This window comes from Trichechus manatus, unplaced genomic scaffold (genome assembly GCF_000243295.1).
Source record: "Trichechus manatus latirostris isolate Lorelei unplaced genomic scaffold, TriManLat1.0 scaffold00056, whole genome shotgun sequence".
In the NCBI taxonomy this organism is placed as follows: domain Eukaryota; kingdom Metazoa; phylum Chordata; class Mammalia; order Sirenia; family Trichechidae; genus Trichechus; species Trichechus manatus.
This window is the reverse complement of record NW_004443992.1, coordinates 8,111,794-8,130,566: the sequence shown is the minus strand read 5'-3', so window position 1 is coordinate 8,130,566 and position 18,773 is coordinate 8,111,794. Positions and strand designations below refer to the sequence as shown.

At 42.9% G+C, this 18,773-nt stretch overlaps 1 protein-coding gene across 1 annotated transcript in view; it reads right to left on the bottom strand.

Moving 5' to 3' along the window:
* Positions 1–18,773, bottom strand: part of LOC101341581 (aldehyde oxidase 2-like) — a 212,386-nt gene that overhangs the window by 52,772 nt on the left and 140,841 nt on the right. Inside the window, 6 exon segments of the mRNA XM_023732911.1 lie at positions 504–597; positions 2,262–2,413; positions 8,518–8,610; positions 10,866–11,010; positions 13,600–13,680; positions 17,089–17,178. Coding sequence (XP_023588679.1) covers positions 504–597; positions 2,262–2,413; positions 8,518–8,610; positions 10,866–11,010; positions 13,600–13,680; positions 17,089–17,178 — 655 coding nt within the window.

Sequence of the window (18,773 nt, the reverse complement as noted above, 5' to 3'; positions counted from 1 at the left end):
AATGTTCCCCTCAGCCAGAAAGTAAAATTAATCATCGCCTTTTCCCTGTCCTCAGGAGACCCACAACGTCTGTAGTGTGTCCTCACCAGACTTGTGACTTCTCACATAGCTACATGGGGGAATGACTTAGAGGGAACCCTGGGGGAGGCGGCAGGCTGCGTGTGTTGGGGAAGCCCATGGAAAGGATGAGAGGAGGAGGGGAGCGGACCCTCAGGCCACCAGGAAGTGGGGCGCTCCAACTTCACCTTCACCTCAGCCTCTGCCAACTAGCCCTGATGTTTACTTGCCAAGCAAAACACACGGGCTGAGTCTGGTCCCTTGTGTGTGTATATTTGCGTGTGCATGGTGTCAGAAGGAAACGCCAGCCACCCACTTCCTTCATAAGTTTGAGCTCCCCATGTGACTTGAAAGCCAGAGTTCTGGGCTCCGACTTAAAGTGGTCCCTTAACAATAAAAAACAAAAGACCTTTAGGTGTTGTTCACGGTGTCCTGGGGTAGCTTACCTTCTGATATCAGATTGAGAGTAGCATTGCCCACAGCCAGAATTGGATTCAGATCTGAGTAGTAATGCCGGCTTATAACATGTCCCCCTAAGGACTAAGGAGAGAGAGTTACAGCCTTGTTCTTCTACCCCTAAGTTCCTATACCCCACAGGCACCTGCCTACAGTTCTCTCAGTGGCTAGTGAAAAGGGCCAGAGAAGTCTTGGTCAGTTCAGTCCTTTTCTCTTTCACCGAGGGGACTCAGTTCAGACTGCGGGGGAGGTCCCCTCCCACCTGCTACTCTGGAGAGGAAGAGGGATCAGTGATAACTAATGCTTACACAGCGTTTGGTATGTTCTGTTTGTATGCTGTCTAACTTCTTTACACATATTCACTCACTTAATCCAGTGAGTGAATCCACTCACACAAACCAAGTGAGGTTGATGCCATTATTCCTATTTTACAGATGAAGATACTGGGGTACTGAGAAATTATGAAACTTGACCAAGTTCTCTAGCTAGAAAGTAGAAGGACTGGGTGGGGTTCAATCCTAAGCAGTGAGGCTCAGTGCCCAATTCTGAACCACCCCCTCCTGGGCCTTGGAGGCCACGGTGCCGTCTACAGATATGCCCTCCTGCCTCAGACTTACAGGCTCTCAGGCCTCATTTCACATGAGCCTCTGAAGGTCTGAGTGGCCAGACATAACAAGGGCCATGTTGGGGCTCTGGGTATCCACATGTTTGGCAGAGAGTAACCCTTTTCCTCTCCTTGGGAGACCTCACTAGGATATGATTGAGCATGTAGCATCTCAGAACTTGGAAAGGAAATGACTGGTCATTCAGCTCAATACTCCTCTCCCCACATAGTGATGGACTTGACAGTGGCCACCAGGTTTCTGCGGTCTGGGCCAGAATGGAACATCAGCGAGGACAGGGAACTCCCCTTCCTGTATGGACAGCTTGATCATAAAGTTCTTGTTTCCACTGAGCTGAACTCTGCTTCCCTGGACTCCACCCATCCGTCATACTTCTTCCCTTTGTGATCGTATGTAATAAATCATATCTGCCCTTAGGAGTCTTTAAAAATTAGTCAACTCTCCTGTTCCCTCTGACCATGCCCCCCACTCCCCTTAAGCCTTTCATCTTTTGATGTGGTTTCCAACCCCTTGCTCTCCTGCCACCATTTCCTTGACCAGCTTCAGGGCATCTAGTCGGAGTTCTCAAGGGGGAGATAACATTTTCAAAGCAAACATGTTCTCTCCCTATCCTCCATGTCCCAAGAATTTCTAACACACAGTTTGGGGTATGTGGGGGACAGGAGTATGTGTATTTTGAAAACCTATGTCTCGTCTCTCTTCTGCAGTTAGAAACAACCACACCTTAAAGCATGCTCCCTGATCTGAACATTTTTGTTCAGCTGTGGTTTGAAAAGTCTAGAGTAAAGAACCCTGGACTCTAAACCCCCCTTGTTTTAGATACTATATTTTGATTAATGCAGTCTAACTTATGTTCTTTGATAGTCTTATGATGAAATTAGCAAAACCATGATATCCTTTCCCACCTGCATGGTTACTTAGCCACTCTATTGAACTTGACTTACAGTTCTCTTTTAAACATTGTATCATATAATATTTGTTAAATATTAAGTACAGTATTTATTTGTTTTGCCCATTATTTCAGACTGCTGAGACCCATTCGCATACTGATTCTGCCAATGCATATTCCAACATTTCAGTAAGAATAGGTGCTGTGTGCCCAGTGACCCCATCTGGGGAACATACTGCCATATTCTGGATCTGCTGCCCCCCTAGACTCTTCAGATGTTTCAGGAGGGCTAGGTATGTCTGAGTTTTCTCCTCTGGGAGTTTGGAAACCATCTCAGCCAAGACGTCCTTCACCTGGGCCAGGCTGCAGCCAGCACCTACTGTCAGTCCTAGAAAGCAAATCGTTTTCATTGGTGAAGTGGGAAGAGCAGTTCAATTGTAATCACGGAGCCAGGGTCTTAGAGGTCAGCTAGAGCAGTGACTCTCCAGCCTGGTTACACAAAGAATCACCAGAGAACTCAAGAACAGCACAGACTCTACACCCCCACATCAATAAAGTCAGAATCTCTGAGCCTGGGGATTTTAAAGTCTTCCCAGCTGACACTGCTGTGCAGCCAGGGTTGGGAACCCCTGAATTGGTCCACACTTTCCTTTGGACAAATGAGGAAATAGAAGCCCAGACAGAAGGAATGATAATAACAACTAGTAAGTGGCAGACCCTACTAGAACTTTCCATGACCTCTCCTGGTTGATCAAGGTGAAGCTATGCAAAGCTGTTTTGTGATTGGGGTGGGGTGGGGATGGGGGGAATCTGATGGCGTTAAAATAATGGCAAAGGTCATTCAATTCCCTAGGCCATTGTCTCAAATCAGCAATGCATTGACAGCTGAGTTTTGTACCTCCACAGGTAGCGCCCATACTCAAAATCTTCAACAACCAGTTCTCCAAGGGACATCAGCTGATCGGGGAAAAAAGATCGCTGGGGCAAGGAGCTGCCCCAGGCATTATCCCTTCGGTTGTTGGGGGTGGGGAAGTTGAGGGTCCCTGGAGAGGAGCCTGGGAAGCTGGAGAAGTGGAAGAGCACCTGCAGGATGGGGCAATCCTATTTGCTCACTGGTGAGAAAGTAATTAAAAAATTTCACAGCCATTGCAGCCATGCTGGTGAGTATCTGCAGGATATTAGCACTAGCTTCAGGGTGTCTCTACAGTAGAAACGTAATCGGTTCAAATCAACTTTCAAAAGTGAAGTAGTTGCCCAAACCATTAGGAGAGGACTTTTAAATTAGTCTTGCACTCCCTCAGGGTTTGCAGAATAAAACACTAACAGTCGGATTTGACGTCGCCAACAAGGTTGCGTTCTAATTTCATTTAGTCTGTTTTTAGCAGGTTTCAAGCTGGGCTTTGATTTTTCTATTGTTTAGGAATCTTTAAGGATATTTTGTCCTCCCATATAGCTTTATTTTATCAACATTAAAAAATGTACTTGGCACAATACTCCTGCCAACATACCCATACAACATCCCCCACCTCTTCAATGATCTCAGCTAACTTAGTTGATGAGGGAAGCCACTAGCTGCTCCTTATTAGCCTGGTGCTAAGCAAACCTTACCTGAAACAACTAAGTTGCCCCTCTACTCTGGAGTCAGCTAGTCTCAGCCCGGAGCCCTCACCTTGTTTCTGTTTCAACATCTCGTAACAGGCACTGTGTAATGGGATCTAATCACCCTTCAGACCCATCAGCAAAGGTCTGCGAGCTTCCTTATCACCAGATTCCACTGCAGCATGGTATTTAACCTCTGCAAAAATCCTGGCCCTATCTTTGCCCACAGAGGTGCTAGGAAGCTTGTTTACTGTCGTACAAGCCTCCTACTGTAGACCTTATTAGTAGGAAAGAAACCAGAGGGGAGAAAAACTTACTATTATAATATTTTAAAAAAAAAAATCAGTTGCCGTGGATTCCAACTCAGGCAATCCCATGTGTGTCAGAGCAGAACTGTGCTCCATACGGTTTTCAGTGGCTGATTTTTCAGAAGTGGATCTCCAGACCTTTCTCCTGAGGCGCCTCTAGGTGGAATCAAACCTCCAACCCTTCCGTTAGTAGCCGAACGCTTAACTGTTTGTGCCACCCAGGGACTCCATTATCATTATTATTAGCAAGTTTTTAAGGTCAGAAGCATCACGCAGACCAGCTTCACTGTTTCTTATTCATCATAGGCAGAAAATGGCAGTTCAACCCCCGGACAGAGTGAAATGCTAACTGTCTGCTCTATTGCCTATGTCCTCTCCAGAGCTGCGGAGGCGGGGGACAAATCCATCTATGCACTCTCTGCCTCTGACTGAGTAAGAGGGTTGCCAGGTGTGGATGGGCTGGCCTTACCGGTGGGAGTAGCATTCCCAGTCACAGCCCAATGTATGAGCAATTCAAGGTGGTAAGAAATGAAGGATAACTAGTGGGTGACAACTGCTGTTGTTAGGTTCCACTGAGTCGATTTTTGACTCATAGGAACCCCATGTGACAGAGTAGAACAGTCCCATACGGTTTTCTTGGCTATAATCTTCATGAAAGCAGACTACCAGGTCTTTCTACCTCGGAGCTGCCGGGGGGGTTGGAATCGCCAACCTTTTGGTTAGCAGCCAAGTGCTTAACCATTGCACCACCAGGGCTCCTTAGTGGCAATCATAGGTGGTTAATTAGACTCTGCTTAATCAACAGAGCAGCAAAGGAACAAAAACTGGGAACAATGTATTTGTAAAATAGTTTGTCTTCTTTGATCTGGGGTTACCAACTCTCAATGCATTTTTTTTTTTCGTTTGTATCTTTCCAGTGTGCTTTGAGTTGAGAAACTAAGGTGTGGTAGAACTGTGAGTTCACTAAGAGTCAGTGAGCAAAGAATTATGACCGGACCGCCAATCAAATAGGCAATAATTAATTAGACATGAGCTTGGGTCAGGCACTCTGAAGCCATTTTATTTTACTTATTTACATTTGGTGGATATTGAATTTCTTCATTTCATTTTATTTATTTATTTTACTGAGCTCTTGAGAATTTGGGTGGCTGAAAGTCTGGTCTCCAGAGGTGTGCAATGTTAAATACTTTTAACTTCAGATGGACCTCCATCTCACCAATGGATTAACTTACTTTGAGATGGGCAGAAGTGTCCCCGTACTTCAGACTAACTTTATCACATGTATGTGAAAATCATTTGCGGTCGTTTAGGCACTTTGCAAAATTGAAGGTCAAAAAGCTTTTAAAGAGTCAATAAATTCTATCTCCTCCTTTTGAGGGATGAGGTAATGAAAAAATAATGAGAGACCAAGCATGTTAAGCTTGAATACTTTCCTTCATTTTTAAACATGAATCCTCGAGATGGATAAAATGAAGGAGAGGGCTGCCACTTATCTGGTTAATGTAATAAGTACACATTTAAAACTCAGGTTGAGGGCAAATAATTCATTTGGGGCATTTGGCTTGGCTATTTCAACTGTTCGTATGTCTACCTCACTTTGCGCTAGGCAGGACACAGCCATAGTGAGAAAACCCCATTTACGTACTATACTTCTATTCACATTTTAATCCACTTCCGGTCACAGAACCTAGCTTGTATTCCAATGGAGTTAAGAAGACTTCAACTTTGTGTGATTCTCAGAAAGGGGGTTATATTTTAACTCCATGCTTCCCTGAGTCCATAGGTTCAGAGGATAAACACACAATTATCTGGAGCACTTACTATACTAAAGATTTTAAGAGAAAAAAGTACTAAGGCAACCATGTGTGTGATATGATTAGCATGCAAAAAGTAATTAAACATTTAAGTGAAAATTACAGCTGTCACAGAAATTTATTTCCTAGGAGTTTGAGTGGGGGGCACATCTGGCTCCAGGGTATTCCTCCCCCTCCAGTTGCTCTGCATACTTCAGGGCCTTAGGAAAAGTTTGAGAATCGTGGGAAACTTTCCTGGAAGTCACTAGGTGATATCCAAGCTTTAATTTTAAGAGGGCTTACAGCACCAGAGAAGTCCCTGAGTGGTTAACTTGCTGGACTGCTAACAGAAAGGTTGGAGGTTCTAGTCTACCCAGAGGCATCCTGGAAGAAATGCCTGGTGATCCACTTCCTAAAAATCAGCCATTGAAAACCCTATGGAACAACACAGTTCTACTGTGACACACATGGGGTTGCCATGAGTTGGAATCAACTTGATGGCAACTGGTTTGATGCAGCCCAGATTCACCCACCCAGAGGAGGGTGCACTGTTTGATTGTTTCCCAGATTTCAGAAGCTGGCTCTAGTCTGGCTGCAGAATTGCCAAATGGACAGGCTGTGGGGTGGGTTTTGGGAGGCGAGGAATGGGTAGTAACAAAAAGAGTTCTGAATTGGGAATTGGGAGATCTGTGGCTTTATGACCTGACCACTGGCGTTTCAGGACTTAGGACAAGTCTACTTTTTCTTTTTGTCTCTAGGTTTCCTCATCTATAAAATGAGAGATTTGGTTTATATTGAGAATTTTAAATTGTAATCTGAAGGGCCCTCTTAGGGACAGATAAAGGGGTTCAGAGACAGAGAGAGAGCAGGGAGGGATGGTGAAAAGTCTTCCATTTCCTTCAAACAGAGCAGCTTATTTTCATTTATTTATTTTATTTAAGATTCGTTTAAGGATAGGAGTGTGGCACTAACAGCAGTTTGAAAACCAGTGGGCTCAGTGATGCCTGGGGTGAAGATTAGAGGGAGGGGTCTTCCTGCCTTAACCTTCTGCTTAAACTGGCTGTCTCTACCCTTCAGGAACCCTGGCAGCACAGTGGTTAAGAGCTTGGATGCTAACCAAAAGGTCTACAGTTTGAATCCACTAGCTGCTCCTTGGAAACCCTATGGGCACTTCTACTCTGCCCTATAGTGTCTCTGTGAGTTGGAATCGACTTGACGGCGACAGGTTTGGTTTAGTTTTTGTACCCCTTTGGTTTAGTTTTTATACCCCTCAACCCGCCCACTCTAGTACTCCTTCTTTTCTCTTTTCCCTCCTGCACACAACAAGATTTCAGGTAAATCTAAGCACATTCTTCTATTTTGCTCAATGGCATTCAGGTGTGTTACCTGAATTGTCCCAAGGCTAAAGCTGTGAAATAAAGGTGCTGAGCAAAAACCCAGGAAGGGTCCCTTCCCTTGCTTACAGGTGAGGCCAAGCCAGGGAAGAGCAGGCTTGCTGATGTGCAGCACACTATAAGTTTGGTTCATGCTGGTTAGAGGCCAGGAAGGTGGGACACCTTGATGACGATGATATAGCCATGGTAGGTCCTTGACCTGCCCACCACTGACTCCCATGAACGCATCATGGCTTACAAGTCAGTCTTGACTAAAACTTTCAGCTCAGTGACCTCCTTGTTTGCCTAAGTTAAGGAAATCATTATCACCACTGCATCCCATGATATTCAAGTTCCTGACCCACTCAGCCATTCATTTTTCCATTCATTCATTTATCAATCATTGGCTGAGAACTTCTTATATGGATATACAGTGCTAGGAGGTCTAGGGGATGAAGAAAGGAGTATAACAAGGTTCCTTTTGCTAAAGGGGAATCCCTGGGTGGAGCAAATGGTCAACATGCTCAGCCCATTGAAGGCCTGAGTTCACCCAGAGGTGCCTTGAAAGAAAGGCCTGGTGATCTACTTCTGAAAAAAAGCAGTCATCGAAAATGTTATGGAGAACAGGTCTACTCTGACACAAATGGGATTGCCATGAGTTGGAATCAACTTGACAGCAACTGTTTTTTTTTTTTCTTTTTAGGTTAAAAAATTTGCTATGCATCTTTAAGACAAAGTCTTATTTTCTTCTTATTTTGTGAGTTCCCACTTTGCCTGATGTAGTTCTCTGCACACAGTGGGCTATTAAGGGTGTTCAGTGGCATAGTGGTTAAGAGCTTCGCTGCTAACCAAAAGGTCAGCAGTTCAAATCCACCAGCTGCTCCTTGGAAACCTTATGGGGCAGTTCTACTCTGTCCTATAGGGTCACTATGAGTCGGAATCTACAGCAACAGGTTTGGTTTTGGATTGACTAGGGTGCTTGCTTAGGCAGGTTCCCAGGAGACAAGCAGTATTCGAGTACCAGACAATACTTCTCCCTTCCTCCTCTAAACATTCCTTCTCCTCCATGGAATTGACTGTCCAAACGATGGACAGTGCCTGTTCTCTCTCTTCACCTTCTGGGTCAAAGTGACTCTGTGAATTTATTTTTCCTGGGTCACCGTGGCCTTTTAAGGGCAGGAATCCTGCAACTGACTGCAAGGTCTTGAGTGATATCATCTCAATACTTAATATTTCCTGCAAATATTTTGACAATAAAGTTTCGTGGTGAGGATATAACATCACGTCATAAAAATGGTGAAGGGTGGAACACAGACCATACAAGACAAATGTAGGAAGAGGTTCTGAATTGTGAGGCAAGTATAAGTTTAGTGCAGGCATCATTTCATTCATATTTTACTGAGGAAACCAGGAACTCACCATCACTTGTTTCAGACACCACACACAGCTCAGAAATTCTAACAGGAGAGAGGAAAACTGGGTAAAAATGCTCTTGAGATTTCATGGCAGGTCCTGAAAAGTGAATATATTTTAGAGAGAATTAGGAAAGAGAAAATGCCTTTTTTTTGGCAACGAAAAATTTTTAAATAATATTTATTGTGTTTTCAGTGTAAGTCAACACAACAAATTACGTTCCCATTTAATAATTTCTGTACACCTTGTTCAATGACATTGATTGCATCTTTCACAATGTGTCAACATTCTCACTGTTTCTGTTCTGGTAGATCTGTTTCTATTAATCTAGTTTCCTTGCCCCCCCTTACCTTCTCATCTTTGCTTTAGGGTAAATGTTGACTGTTTTGGTCTCATATAGATTTCTTTTTTAAAGGAGCACGGTACTCAGGTTGATATTGTTTTATTTTATGAGCCAATCTGTTATTTAGCTGAAAGGTGACCTCTGGGAGTAGTTTCAGTTCAGAGTTTACAGGGTATCTCAGGGCAATAGTCTCACATGGTCCAGTAAGCCTGGACTTCTTAAGAATTTGAGTATTGTTCTACATTCTTCTCACATTCTATTAGGGTCCGTCTATTGTGTACCTGATCAGAACGGTTGGTAATGTTAGCCAGGCACCATCTAGTTCTGGTCTAAGGTTCATGTAGTCTATTAGTCCTGTAGACTAGTTTCTTCTTTGAGTCTTTGAGTCCCTTCTTTGTCTTTTGCTCTAGACAAGTAGAGGCTAATAGTTATACCTTAGATGGCTGCTCGCAAGGTTTTAAGACCACAGGTGCTACTCACCAACTAGGATGTAGAACATAATCTTTATAAACTATATTATGCCAGTTGAGTGAGTTGTCCCACGAGACTATGGTCTTAAGTCTTCAAACTCAGAAAACCAATCCTGTAAGGTATTTGGTTCTGTCTAAGAAGTACCCATACCTGTGCAACCATATGCTTTATTATATATATGAATATATATACAGCACACACATACATGTATATACATATGCCTATAGATACACCTATATATGCACATGTATATACAAACATGTACCTCCCTATACATACATATGCATCCATACCTACCTATGGAACCACACATGTATTTTTTTGGTTGTTATTGCTGTTGTTGTAAAATTAAATGTTATAGCATTTATCAAAAACATCCCTTATTCTTGTGTACTTCTTAGTGACATCATTTACCTCGGTCAAGTTGTGCATTTGAAATGAAAGTTGTCATAAAATATTTGGAAACAAAATTTAAAAAATGAACACTAAATGTGTATAAATGTGAAGGCAGTGGCCATACACCCCTGCCAGGTAAACTGATAGAGCATGCTCCCCCAATGTAGGTATATTTATTTATTCATAAACTCACTACATTTATATAAAAATAGAAAATAAAAAGGATGAGAGACTGTTGCACATGGGCATCCAGAGATATATACACTGTATTTGTGTATTTTATGCAAATAATGTCCACTTGCTATGCTTGTTTGCCAACCACGACCTCCCCTGTTGAGGTATTTTCATAAGCGCCCCATGCCAATTTTTTTTACATGTTGCTGTAAAAAAAATTAGCACAGCGTGCTTACAAAAATACCTCACGAGGAGAGGGTGCGGTTGGCAAACAAACATAGAAGGTACGTTATTTCCGTAAAAATACAGTACAAGGACATTTATAATAGCCAAAATATGGAAACAGCTCCATGTCCTTTAACAATAGAATGGATGATTAAATTGTGCCATATTTAAATTGTTGCTAAGTGCAACAATATGAGTCAATCTCAGGTCAAGAATGTTGAATGAACAAAGCAAATTGCAGAAGAATAATACTGCGTCAGTCTATTTATATGAATTTTAAAAATATGCAGAATGAAATGACATATTGTTTAGTGTTAACATATGTGGTAAACATATGTGGTTTAATTATAAAACTATGGAAGAAGCAGACCAACACACAATTCAGGCTAGAGAGTACTTTTGAGAGGGAAGGGAAGGGGGTGTGGTTAGGGAGGATCCATGGGGGCCTTCAAAGTTCTTGGTCTTAAACTGGGTGAGGGGTGATAACTGGGTGTGCATTTTATTTTTAATATATCCCATACATATTTTATGAAACAAAATAAAAAAGGATGAGACAAATGATAAAACAAAACAAAACAAAACAAAAACCATTTCCACCCCAAGGGGTCATCCTGCAAACTGCCAAGGCATCTATGCATCCCACTTTGGAGACCAAGGGCTTTATTATAAAGGATGTAGTTTTTGTAGACCTAGACCGTGTAGGGGACAGGAAGCCCCGCTTGGCATTAACCATTTAAGTACTTACCCAGTGAGGTGTTGCCCAGGATAAGAGGGGCTTCGGGGTATTTCGCTTTCAGCACCAGGAGATCCTTGAGGGTTGCAGGGGAGATCCAGGTAACCCTCTCTCCATGAAAAGTAAGAGTGCCTTTTTCTGGGTTCTCCGCCATTCTCTAAGGGCAAATGACAAGTGTGTGTGCATACCTGTTTTCTTGAGTTATGCAAGGTCCCAGGTGGAGGTATATTCCTCTAGAGATTTCAGGGTTCTGGGGTCTACTTGCCCAAAAAGATACCAGGGCCACTCCTTGGCTAATGCTTGAATTTCCATAATTAGACATGCACTTCTTGAGCTTAAATTAAGACTTGTAAAAATGTAGCTCTTTTGGTACAAGTAACGATATAAGCTGGCACCTGTAATTGACCCTTCAGTATGGATTCATTTAATATAATTTAGTCTCATGGCTTTAAAAATCATAATTATACTAATGCTCCTAAAATAATAAATATCTCCAGCCTGAATTTTCCTCTGAAATCCAAACTCATGTATCTGAGTACTCTACATCTCCTCTTAGATGTGTAATAAACCAAAAAACCAAACCTGTTGCTGTTGAGTCGATTCTGACTCATAGCAACCCTATAGGACGGAGTAGAACTGCCCCGTAGGGTTTCTAAGGAGTGGCTGGTGGATTTGAACTGCTGACCTTTTGGTTAGCAGCTGAGCTCTTAACCACTGTGCCACCAGGGCTCCAGTAGATGTGTAATAGGCATGTCCAATTTAACATGCCCAAAACTGAGCTCCTTATATCCAAGTCCCCTTCCAAGTCCCCCTGCCATCAAAAGGGAACCTTCAAAGGGAAAAATACCCTGTTTCTCCAGGGGTCTGCCCCATCTCTGTAAATGGTCGTTTCATGCTTCCAAAGCCCTGGAGTCAGCCTTGACTCCAGTCTCTCTCTCATACCTTATGTCACATCCATCAGCAAATCTTGTTGGCTCTTCTTCCAAAATATATCCAGAACTCACTCATTTCTCACCACCTCCACCCACCACCCTGGTTCAGCCATCACCCTCTCTCATGATGGTGTTAGCCCCTAACTGGGCTCACTGCTCTTTTCTTTGCCCCTCTGCAGGCCATTCTCGATATACCAGCCAGATGATGCCATTGCAATGTCAGTAGGAGCATATCCCTCCTCTGTCCAAATCCCCAATAGCTTCTCATCTCATGATGAGTAAAAGTCAGGCAGCATAAGGTCTGGCATGGTCTGCACCTGACAGCTTCTGCCCTTCCCCTCGCTCACTCCACTCCAGCCAGGCTGGCCTCCACTCTGTTCCCTGATCAGGCCAGGTGTTCTCCTACCCTTAGGACTTTGCACTTGCTGTTCACATTGCCTAGATTGCTCTTTCCACAGATATCCTCATGGCTGACACTCTCACTTCTTCAGGACTTTATTCAAATGTTACCTTCTCAGCTAAATCTCTGGCCAAGCTATTTACAATCTCATTTCCGTCTTCCACCCTTCATATCCCTCATCTCTGTTCTATTTCTTCTTAACACTTCTCACTAGCTAACACATTATATCTTTTACCTATTATCTTGCTTATTGTTTGTCTCACCAGATTACAAGCTCCTCACGGGCAAATCTTTTTGTTAGTTTTGTTCCCTGCTATATATTTAGTAAGGATCCCTGGTGGTGCAATGGTTAAGCACTCAGGTGGTAACAGAAAGGTTACAGTTCGAACTCACCAGCCTCTCTGTGGGAGACAAGACCTGGAGAGCTATTCCTGTAAAAATTAAACCAAAAAAACCCATTGCCATCAAGTCGATTCTGACTCATAGCAACCCTATAGGACAGAATAGAACTTCCCCATAGTGTTTCCAAGGCTGTAAATCTTTATGGAAGCAGACAGCCACAACTTTCTCCTGTGGAGCGACTGGTGGTTTCATACCTCCAATCTTCTGGTTAGCAGGCAAGTGCTTACCCACTGTGCCACCCCTAGAAAGCCCTATGGGGCAGCTCTACTCTTTCACATGGAGTCACTATGAGTCGAAATCAACTCAACGACACCTAACGTCAACGTATATTCAGTACTTAGAATAGCGCCTGGCACGTTGTTGAATGAATACATATTTGTTGAATGAATGAATAAACACATCAGAACGTCTTCAGAAATAGGTATTTTATAGAATGGGACCAGTGTCTGCCTGATAAGAAAGATGGAGGTGTGCATGGAGAGAAGGGTGAGGAATAGGTGGGGAGGGCTCCTCTGGGCCCTGAACTAGAGTGGCTGGAAAGACCAAGTTAAACCTGAACAAAGTTCTTTCACTTGGGACAGTCAATAGGGATACATTCTAGATGACAATGAAGAGTAATGATGAAATCATTTTGAAAATAGCCTCTGCTGAGGCTTCAGGGAATGTGTTTAAGGGGTCAGCTCGGTTAGCTGGGGAGGGAGAAGACATCTTGATCAGATCAAACATTTTCACAATGTGATAGTTTCATAGGCAGGAAAACAGATGGTTTTATAAAACTCAATTTATAACCAGTGATATTTAAACAGGAGACCTGCTGGCACAGTGGTTAAGAGCTTGGCTGCTAACCAAAAGGTCGGCAGTTCGAATCCACCAGCTGCTCCTCGGAAACCCTACGGGGCAGTTCTACTCTGTCCTTTAGGGTTGCTATGAGTTGGAGTGAACTTGACAGCAAAGGGTTTGGTTTGGTTTTTTGGATATTTAAGCAAGCGCGAAAACACCCAACTCATCTTACCAAGAGTTCTGGGGGAAATATGAGCTCCTGGGTAGGGTCCAAGGGCTGGAACTCCTCTTTTGCAAATAATTCACTGCACATCTTTATAAAAGGAAGAAGAAGGCCTGTCATCCCAGCTCAGTTGGAAACAGTGTTGTAATTATTTACATGAATTAGGCAAGATGAATGTAACAATAACTCTCCTACTCTCCTTGGGTGGGGGAATAGTTCAAGCCAAAGAAAGTTTTAAATAAGGAAATACTAATTTTCCACTAATACAATACAAAACAAAAGAGTATTCTAGGAAATACTCCAAAGAGTATTCTGTGACACATCAAGACATTCTATGAAAAAACTATCAGAGGTCAACTGAGTTTGGAAATACTCTTGCTGTGACCCAGCCTCTCCTGCCAAGCCAAGATGCAAAACGTTAAAAGCCCTGGGAAGTTCTGCAGTTAAAATAAAAATGGCCTTGAACACATACGCACAAGCATAAACACACACATACATGCACACACGCGCATGTATGACACATTTTTTGAAATTGTGGTAAAAATACACATAAAACATTTGCCGATTCAACAATCTTTACATGTATAATTCAGGGGCATCAATCACATTCTCCAGGCTCCACATACCTCTAAGTTTAATAACAATGCTGTGGTTTTTAGCAGTCATTAAGTCAGCTCCCAGCTCATGGGGACCCCCATGCCCAACAGGACAAAATGCTGCCAGGCCTGTGCCATCCCCATGATTGGTTGTGGATTGGACTGTTGGGATCTGTAGAGTTAACATTTACTGAGTGCTTACATTCCAAATGCCTTTACAAGTGTTAATAATTTATTCAGTCCTCACAACAATTGTGTAAAGAAAGTATATTATTGTCTCCATTTTACTGATTAGGAAACTAAAGTACACTGCGAGGTTTAGGTAACCTCAGATCTGTTTTAGGCTTGGAAGATGCTTATTCCCACATTCCTGAAGAGATGAGAAAGATTGGGAGAGAAGCGTGGGATGCAGGGGTGGAGGTGGATGCAGTGGAGAAGAGCGTACGTAGACATGGAGGCAGGCAGATGGGGGTTCACTATCAGCTCTGCCACGGCTTGCTCTCTGACCCTTTCAATGGAAAGGTACTTACACTTTCTAAAGATTAGGTGGAAATAAAACATATTTTGCAGGGTCATTTTGATAATTAGGTGAAATGGCCTGACATTTGTCCCACATTCACCCTCTTTCTCTGTCTCTCTGATCTCCCAGTTCCAGAAGGAAAACTTGTAACTGTTTCTCATAAAGATTCTTAGTAGGGTCACAGACTGAAGCATTACAGGCCAGCATCTGCATGATCAGTTTTCACTTTCATTGGAATTAGGAGTGCAGGCAGTACCTGGGACAGTAACGTGGTATGTCCTTAAAATGTAGGTGTAAGATTGTTCCTGGGAGTTAAAATGTAAAACAGACAGAAGGAATCAGAAAAGAGAAATGAAAGGTTTCCCTAAATCAAGACTTGATAGTTGGCCTTGGAAGATGTTCACATAGCTTAAAGCATGCGCTCTCCAGAAGGGGAGTTTGGTCTCCAGGGAGGCAGAGCAAAGGAAGAGTCACAGGGACGGGCACCTGGCTATTTAGCAAGTCTCTCCTGGTGGCGCAATGGTCAAGTGCTCATTAGGTTAGCAGTTCAAACCCTCCCAGTCAGTGGCTTCTCGAGAGAAGCACCTGGCAATCTGCACTCGTAAATATTATAGCCTAAAAACCCTATGCGGCAGTTCTACTCTGCCACAGGTGGTTGCTATGAACTGAAATTGACTCGACGGCACCTAACATCAACAACAACCCTGGGGGAAGAGAGGGGTGTTGGTACTTCAATGATGCTACCCATTAAGATGGTCCAACTGCTCCGAGTCCATGCTCACCAACCTTCTCGTTATAATTTTACTCTCTATATAGGGTCGCTATGGGTCGGAATTGACTCGATGGCAACGGGTTTGGTTTTTTTTGGGTTTACAAGGAAAGGATAAATGGTTCAGTGATCACAAAGTCTACTTTATAATTTGTTTCCCCTTATAAATGAATATTGGGGCACATTCCTGTTTAAATATCATGTTCCTGTGAATGTGGTTAAAATGAGTCAGATAGAGTCTAACCATTGCACAGATTGAATTCTTGAGGCCACAAAATTGAGAACCGGACTTTAGAATGTTTTGATCCCTCTAAGACACTGACGTGGTGGCGCAGTGGTTAAGAGCTTGGTTGCTAATCAAAAGGTTGGCAGTTTGAATCCACCAGGTGCTCCTTGGAAACCCTATGGGGCAGTTTTAGGGTAGCTATGAGTTGGAATTGACTGCATGGCAACGGGAACGGGTTTAAGACACTAACCCCCCCAAGGTGGTGGGGGTTGGGGTGCAGCCCACCTTCGTCAGACAATACTCCTCTGTTCCATTGTGTACATTTTTCAGACCAAAATAAGGTGATGATGGGAAGGTCAAGAATGGGAACAAGTAGGTCTGAGAGCTAGAAATAGATACAGGAGGGGGATGACAGATACAGTTTTATCTAAAGCAAATGTGTTCTTTCAGATTTCCTTGTCTACAGGGGCAGACTCCTTATTTTATCCTGTATTTTAACTTCTCTATGTAATTTCTTGAAGCACTTGGCAGTGGGTCTTTCTCAGAAACAAGTGTCTCCCAGGTGAGACACTTGTGGTGGTGGGTCAGTGGTAGAATTCTAGCCTTCCATGCCAGAGACCCAGGTTGGATTCCCGGCCCGTGTACCTAGAGCACAGCCACCACCCGTCTGTCAGTGAAGATTTGCATGTTGCTATGATGCTGAAAAGGTTCCAGCAGAGCTTAGAGACTAAGAAGGAGTAGCAAGCAGGGCCTTGCAATCTACTTCCAAAAATTAGCCAATGAAAACTCTATGGATCACAACAGTCAGGACTGGGTAGTGTTTTGTTCCTGTGGGGTCGCCATGAGTTGGGGCTGACTTGACGGCAGCCAACAACAATAACAACAGAGCCTCTCAGGAAGCAAAGCCAGAGACGTGAACATTTAAGGCTGGACTTCCTAACTGTGGGAGCCATTAACTTGCCATGTGACTGGATGGGCTCCCCAGACTTCCTGGGTTTGCACGTCCTCTCTCTAAAAAGGAGGAGACATAGTAATGGAAGAAGACCCTGCCTGAGTAGGGGCAGCTACCAACATCTATTTCCACCTGAGAATGGAACTAACTCATCCAGAGTTGGGGTAGTTCTTTCTTCTCTTGTCTGAACAGCGTTTTGTTTTCCTGTTGTTTCAGCCCTCAAGACTGTGAAGGGGAAAATCAGAATATGGGCTTTCTATCACCACTTAATTCACTTCCCAAGTGAAGAGCGTTTTTTTCATGCATGCACTTACAGTTGCAGGTAAAGAATGACTACTAAAACCAAGAAGCACAGTTTCAACGCCAGACCAGCCTCAACCACTGTCAGGCCATGAAGCAGTACTGTCAGGGCAAGGGCAAAACAAACAGACCCACCTCACTTTTCCTGCCGAGTGGAGAAGAATCATTTTCTCCCTGGTCCAAGCAGCATTCTTCTGTTCCTTTCTGTTGACAGCCATTTGACTCCTAAGAAAGTGAAATGGCTTACTATTGAGCACTTTTTTACAGGAAAAGAGTACGTGCCTTCAAAGGTCTGGCAATTTAAATGAGGTTTCAGACTTTTTAAACCACTTTTAGTGGTTTCTATTGGAATATAACATTGACATAGGGATAATCACAAGGCCTTTCTCCATTTGTCTTATTTTTCTTTCTAAAAGTGACACATATAGAATATATAAAATACATAATATGACAATATATAATATACATAAATATATAAATGTAATACATATAGAATATAGAGAACTAGAGAAGAAATAATCTATCATTACCCTATTCCACTGATAATATTTTGACATACCATATATTTGGGCTTGTATTATAAACATACTTTTTATTCTTTTATCTGCCCACTGTTTTGCTCACTTATTTGCTTACTTGTTTATTTATATTGTGGGCATTCCTCCATGTCCTCAAAAGGTCTTTAAAATATAATATTCCATCTTCTGGCTATTCCATAATATACTTGTAAAATTTCCTATTGATGTATATTTAGTTTTTTCCCTATATTTGATAATTATAAATAACATTGCAATAAACATTTTTATATATACTACTTTGTGTACATCTCTGAATTTTTTCCTTAGCTTAATTCCTAGTGGTAGAATTACTCGATAAGATGCTCTACAGGGAGGTAACAATTTATCCCTTCACTAACATATATAGGATTTAGTAACACCGAGTATCATTCATATAAAACCAAAAAAACCAAACTAGTTGCTGTAGAGTTGATTCCAACTCATGGCAACCCTATGTAAGGGCCTTTTAAAAAAAAGAAAAGCTAATCAGCTCTCCCAGACATCTGGGATCTGCATCGGGCTGACGGAGACTGTGCTGACAATCTATGAATTTTAAAGCAGCTTTCTGTTGCCTGCTCTTTCATTTCTCATTTCCTCCAAATTTGTCTCTTACGTTTTCTATCTCAAATACATTTTTTCTAAGTATCTCTCAAAATAATTTCTTTCAGAGATTTCGGTTCTCTGCTTCTGCCCAAGTGTCTCAGGCTGCCATCTTCCTAACTCTGTGCAGGAGGCAAAAACAACTAGGTCAAGCGAGCAGAGCCTCCTCTCTTACTCAAAGCTCTGAGAGCTTCTAGGATTGGCCATGAGCCAGCAATAATGGCAAGAAGCCAGTCTTATCTTGGCCCAGTAGAGAGAAGCTTTGCATATTTCCTCTGGGCTGGATTGCTTTCTCCCATGAAAGTCCCATGGGACGTGTTGGCATCAGGGTGGGATCTCTGACTGCATTTTTGCCTGTATCCCCAGAGTCTGCCTGGAAAGGTGGATAACATCCACAAATAGGACTTCCCGCCAGAGGGAGGGAAGTTTCCTTTAATTTCCTTTGTTTCTATTTCACAAGTGCTTTTCCATTTACATGCACAATTTGCTGAGCTCACAAGCTATTCATTTTACTTCTCAGCTTGTCAACTTTGGCTCTCCTGTGTGGCAGAAGTCTGGGACACACATGGGGGTCGTGCTCTGGGGAGAGGGACACACCTGCTGGTCCACTTCCAGGCTTGCCCCTGCTATTTGTGAAGTTGGGCAAGAGTACAATGGAGTCCA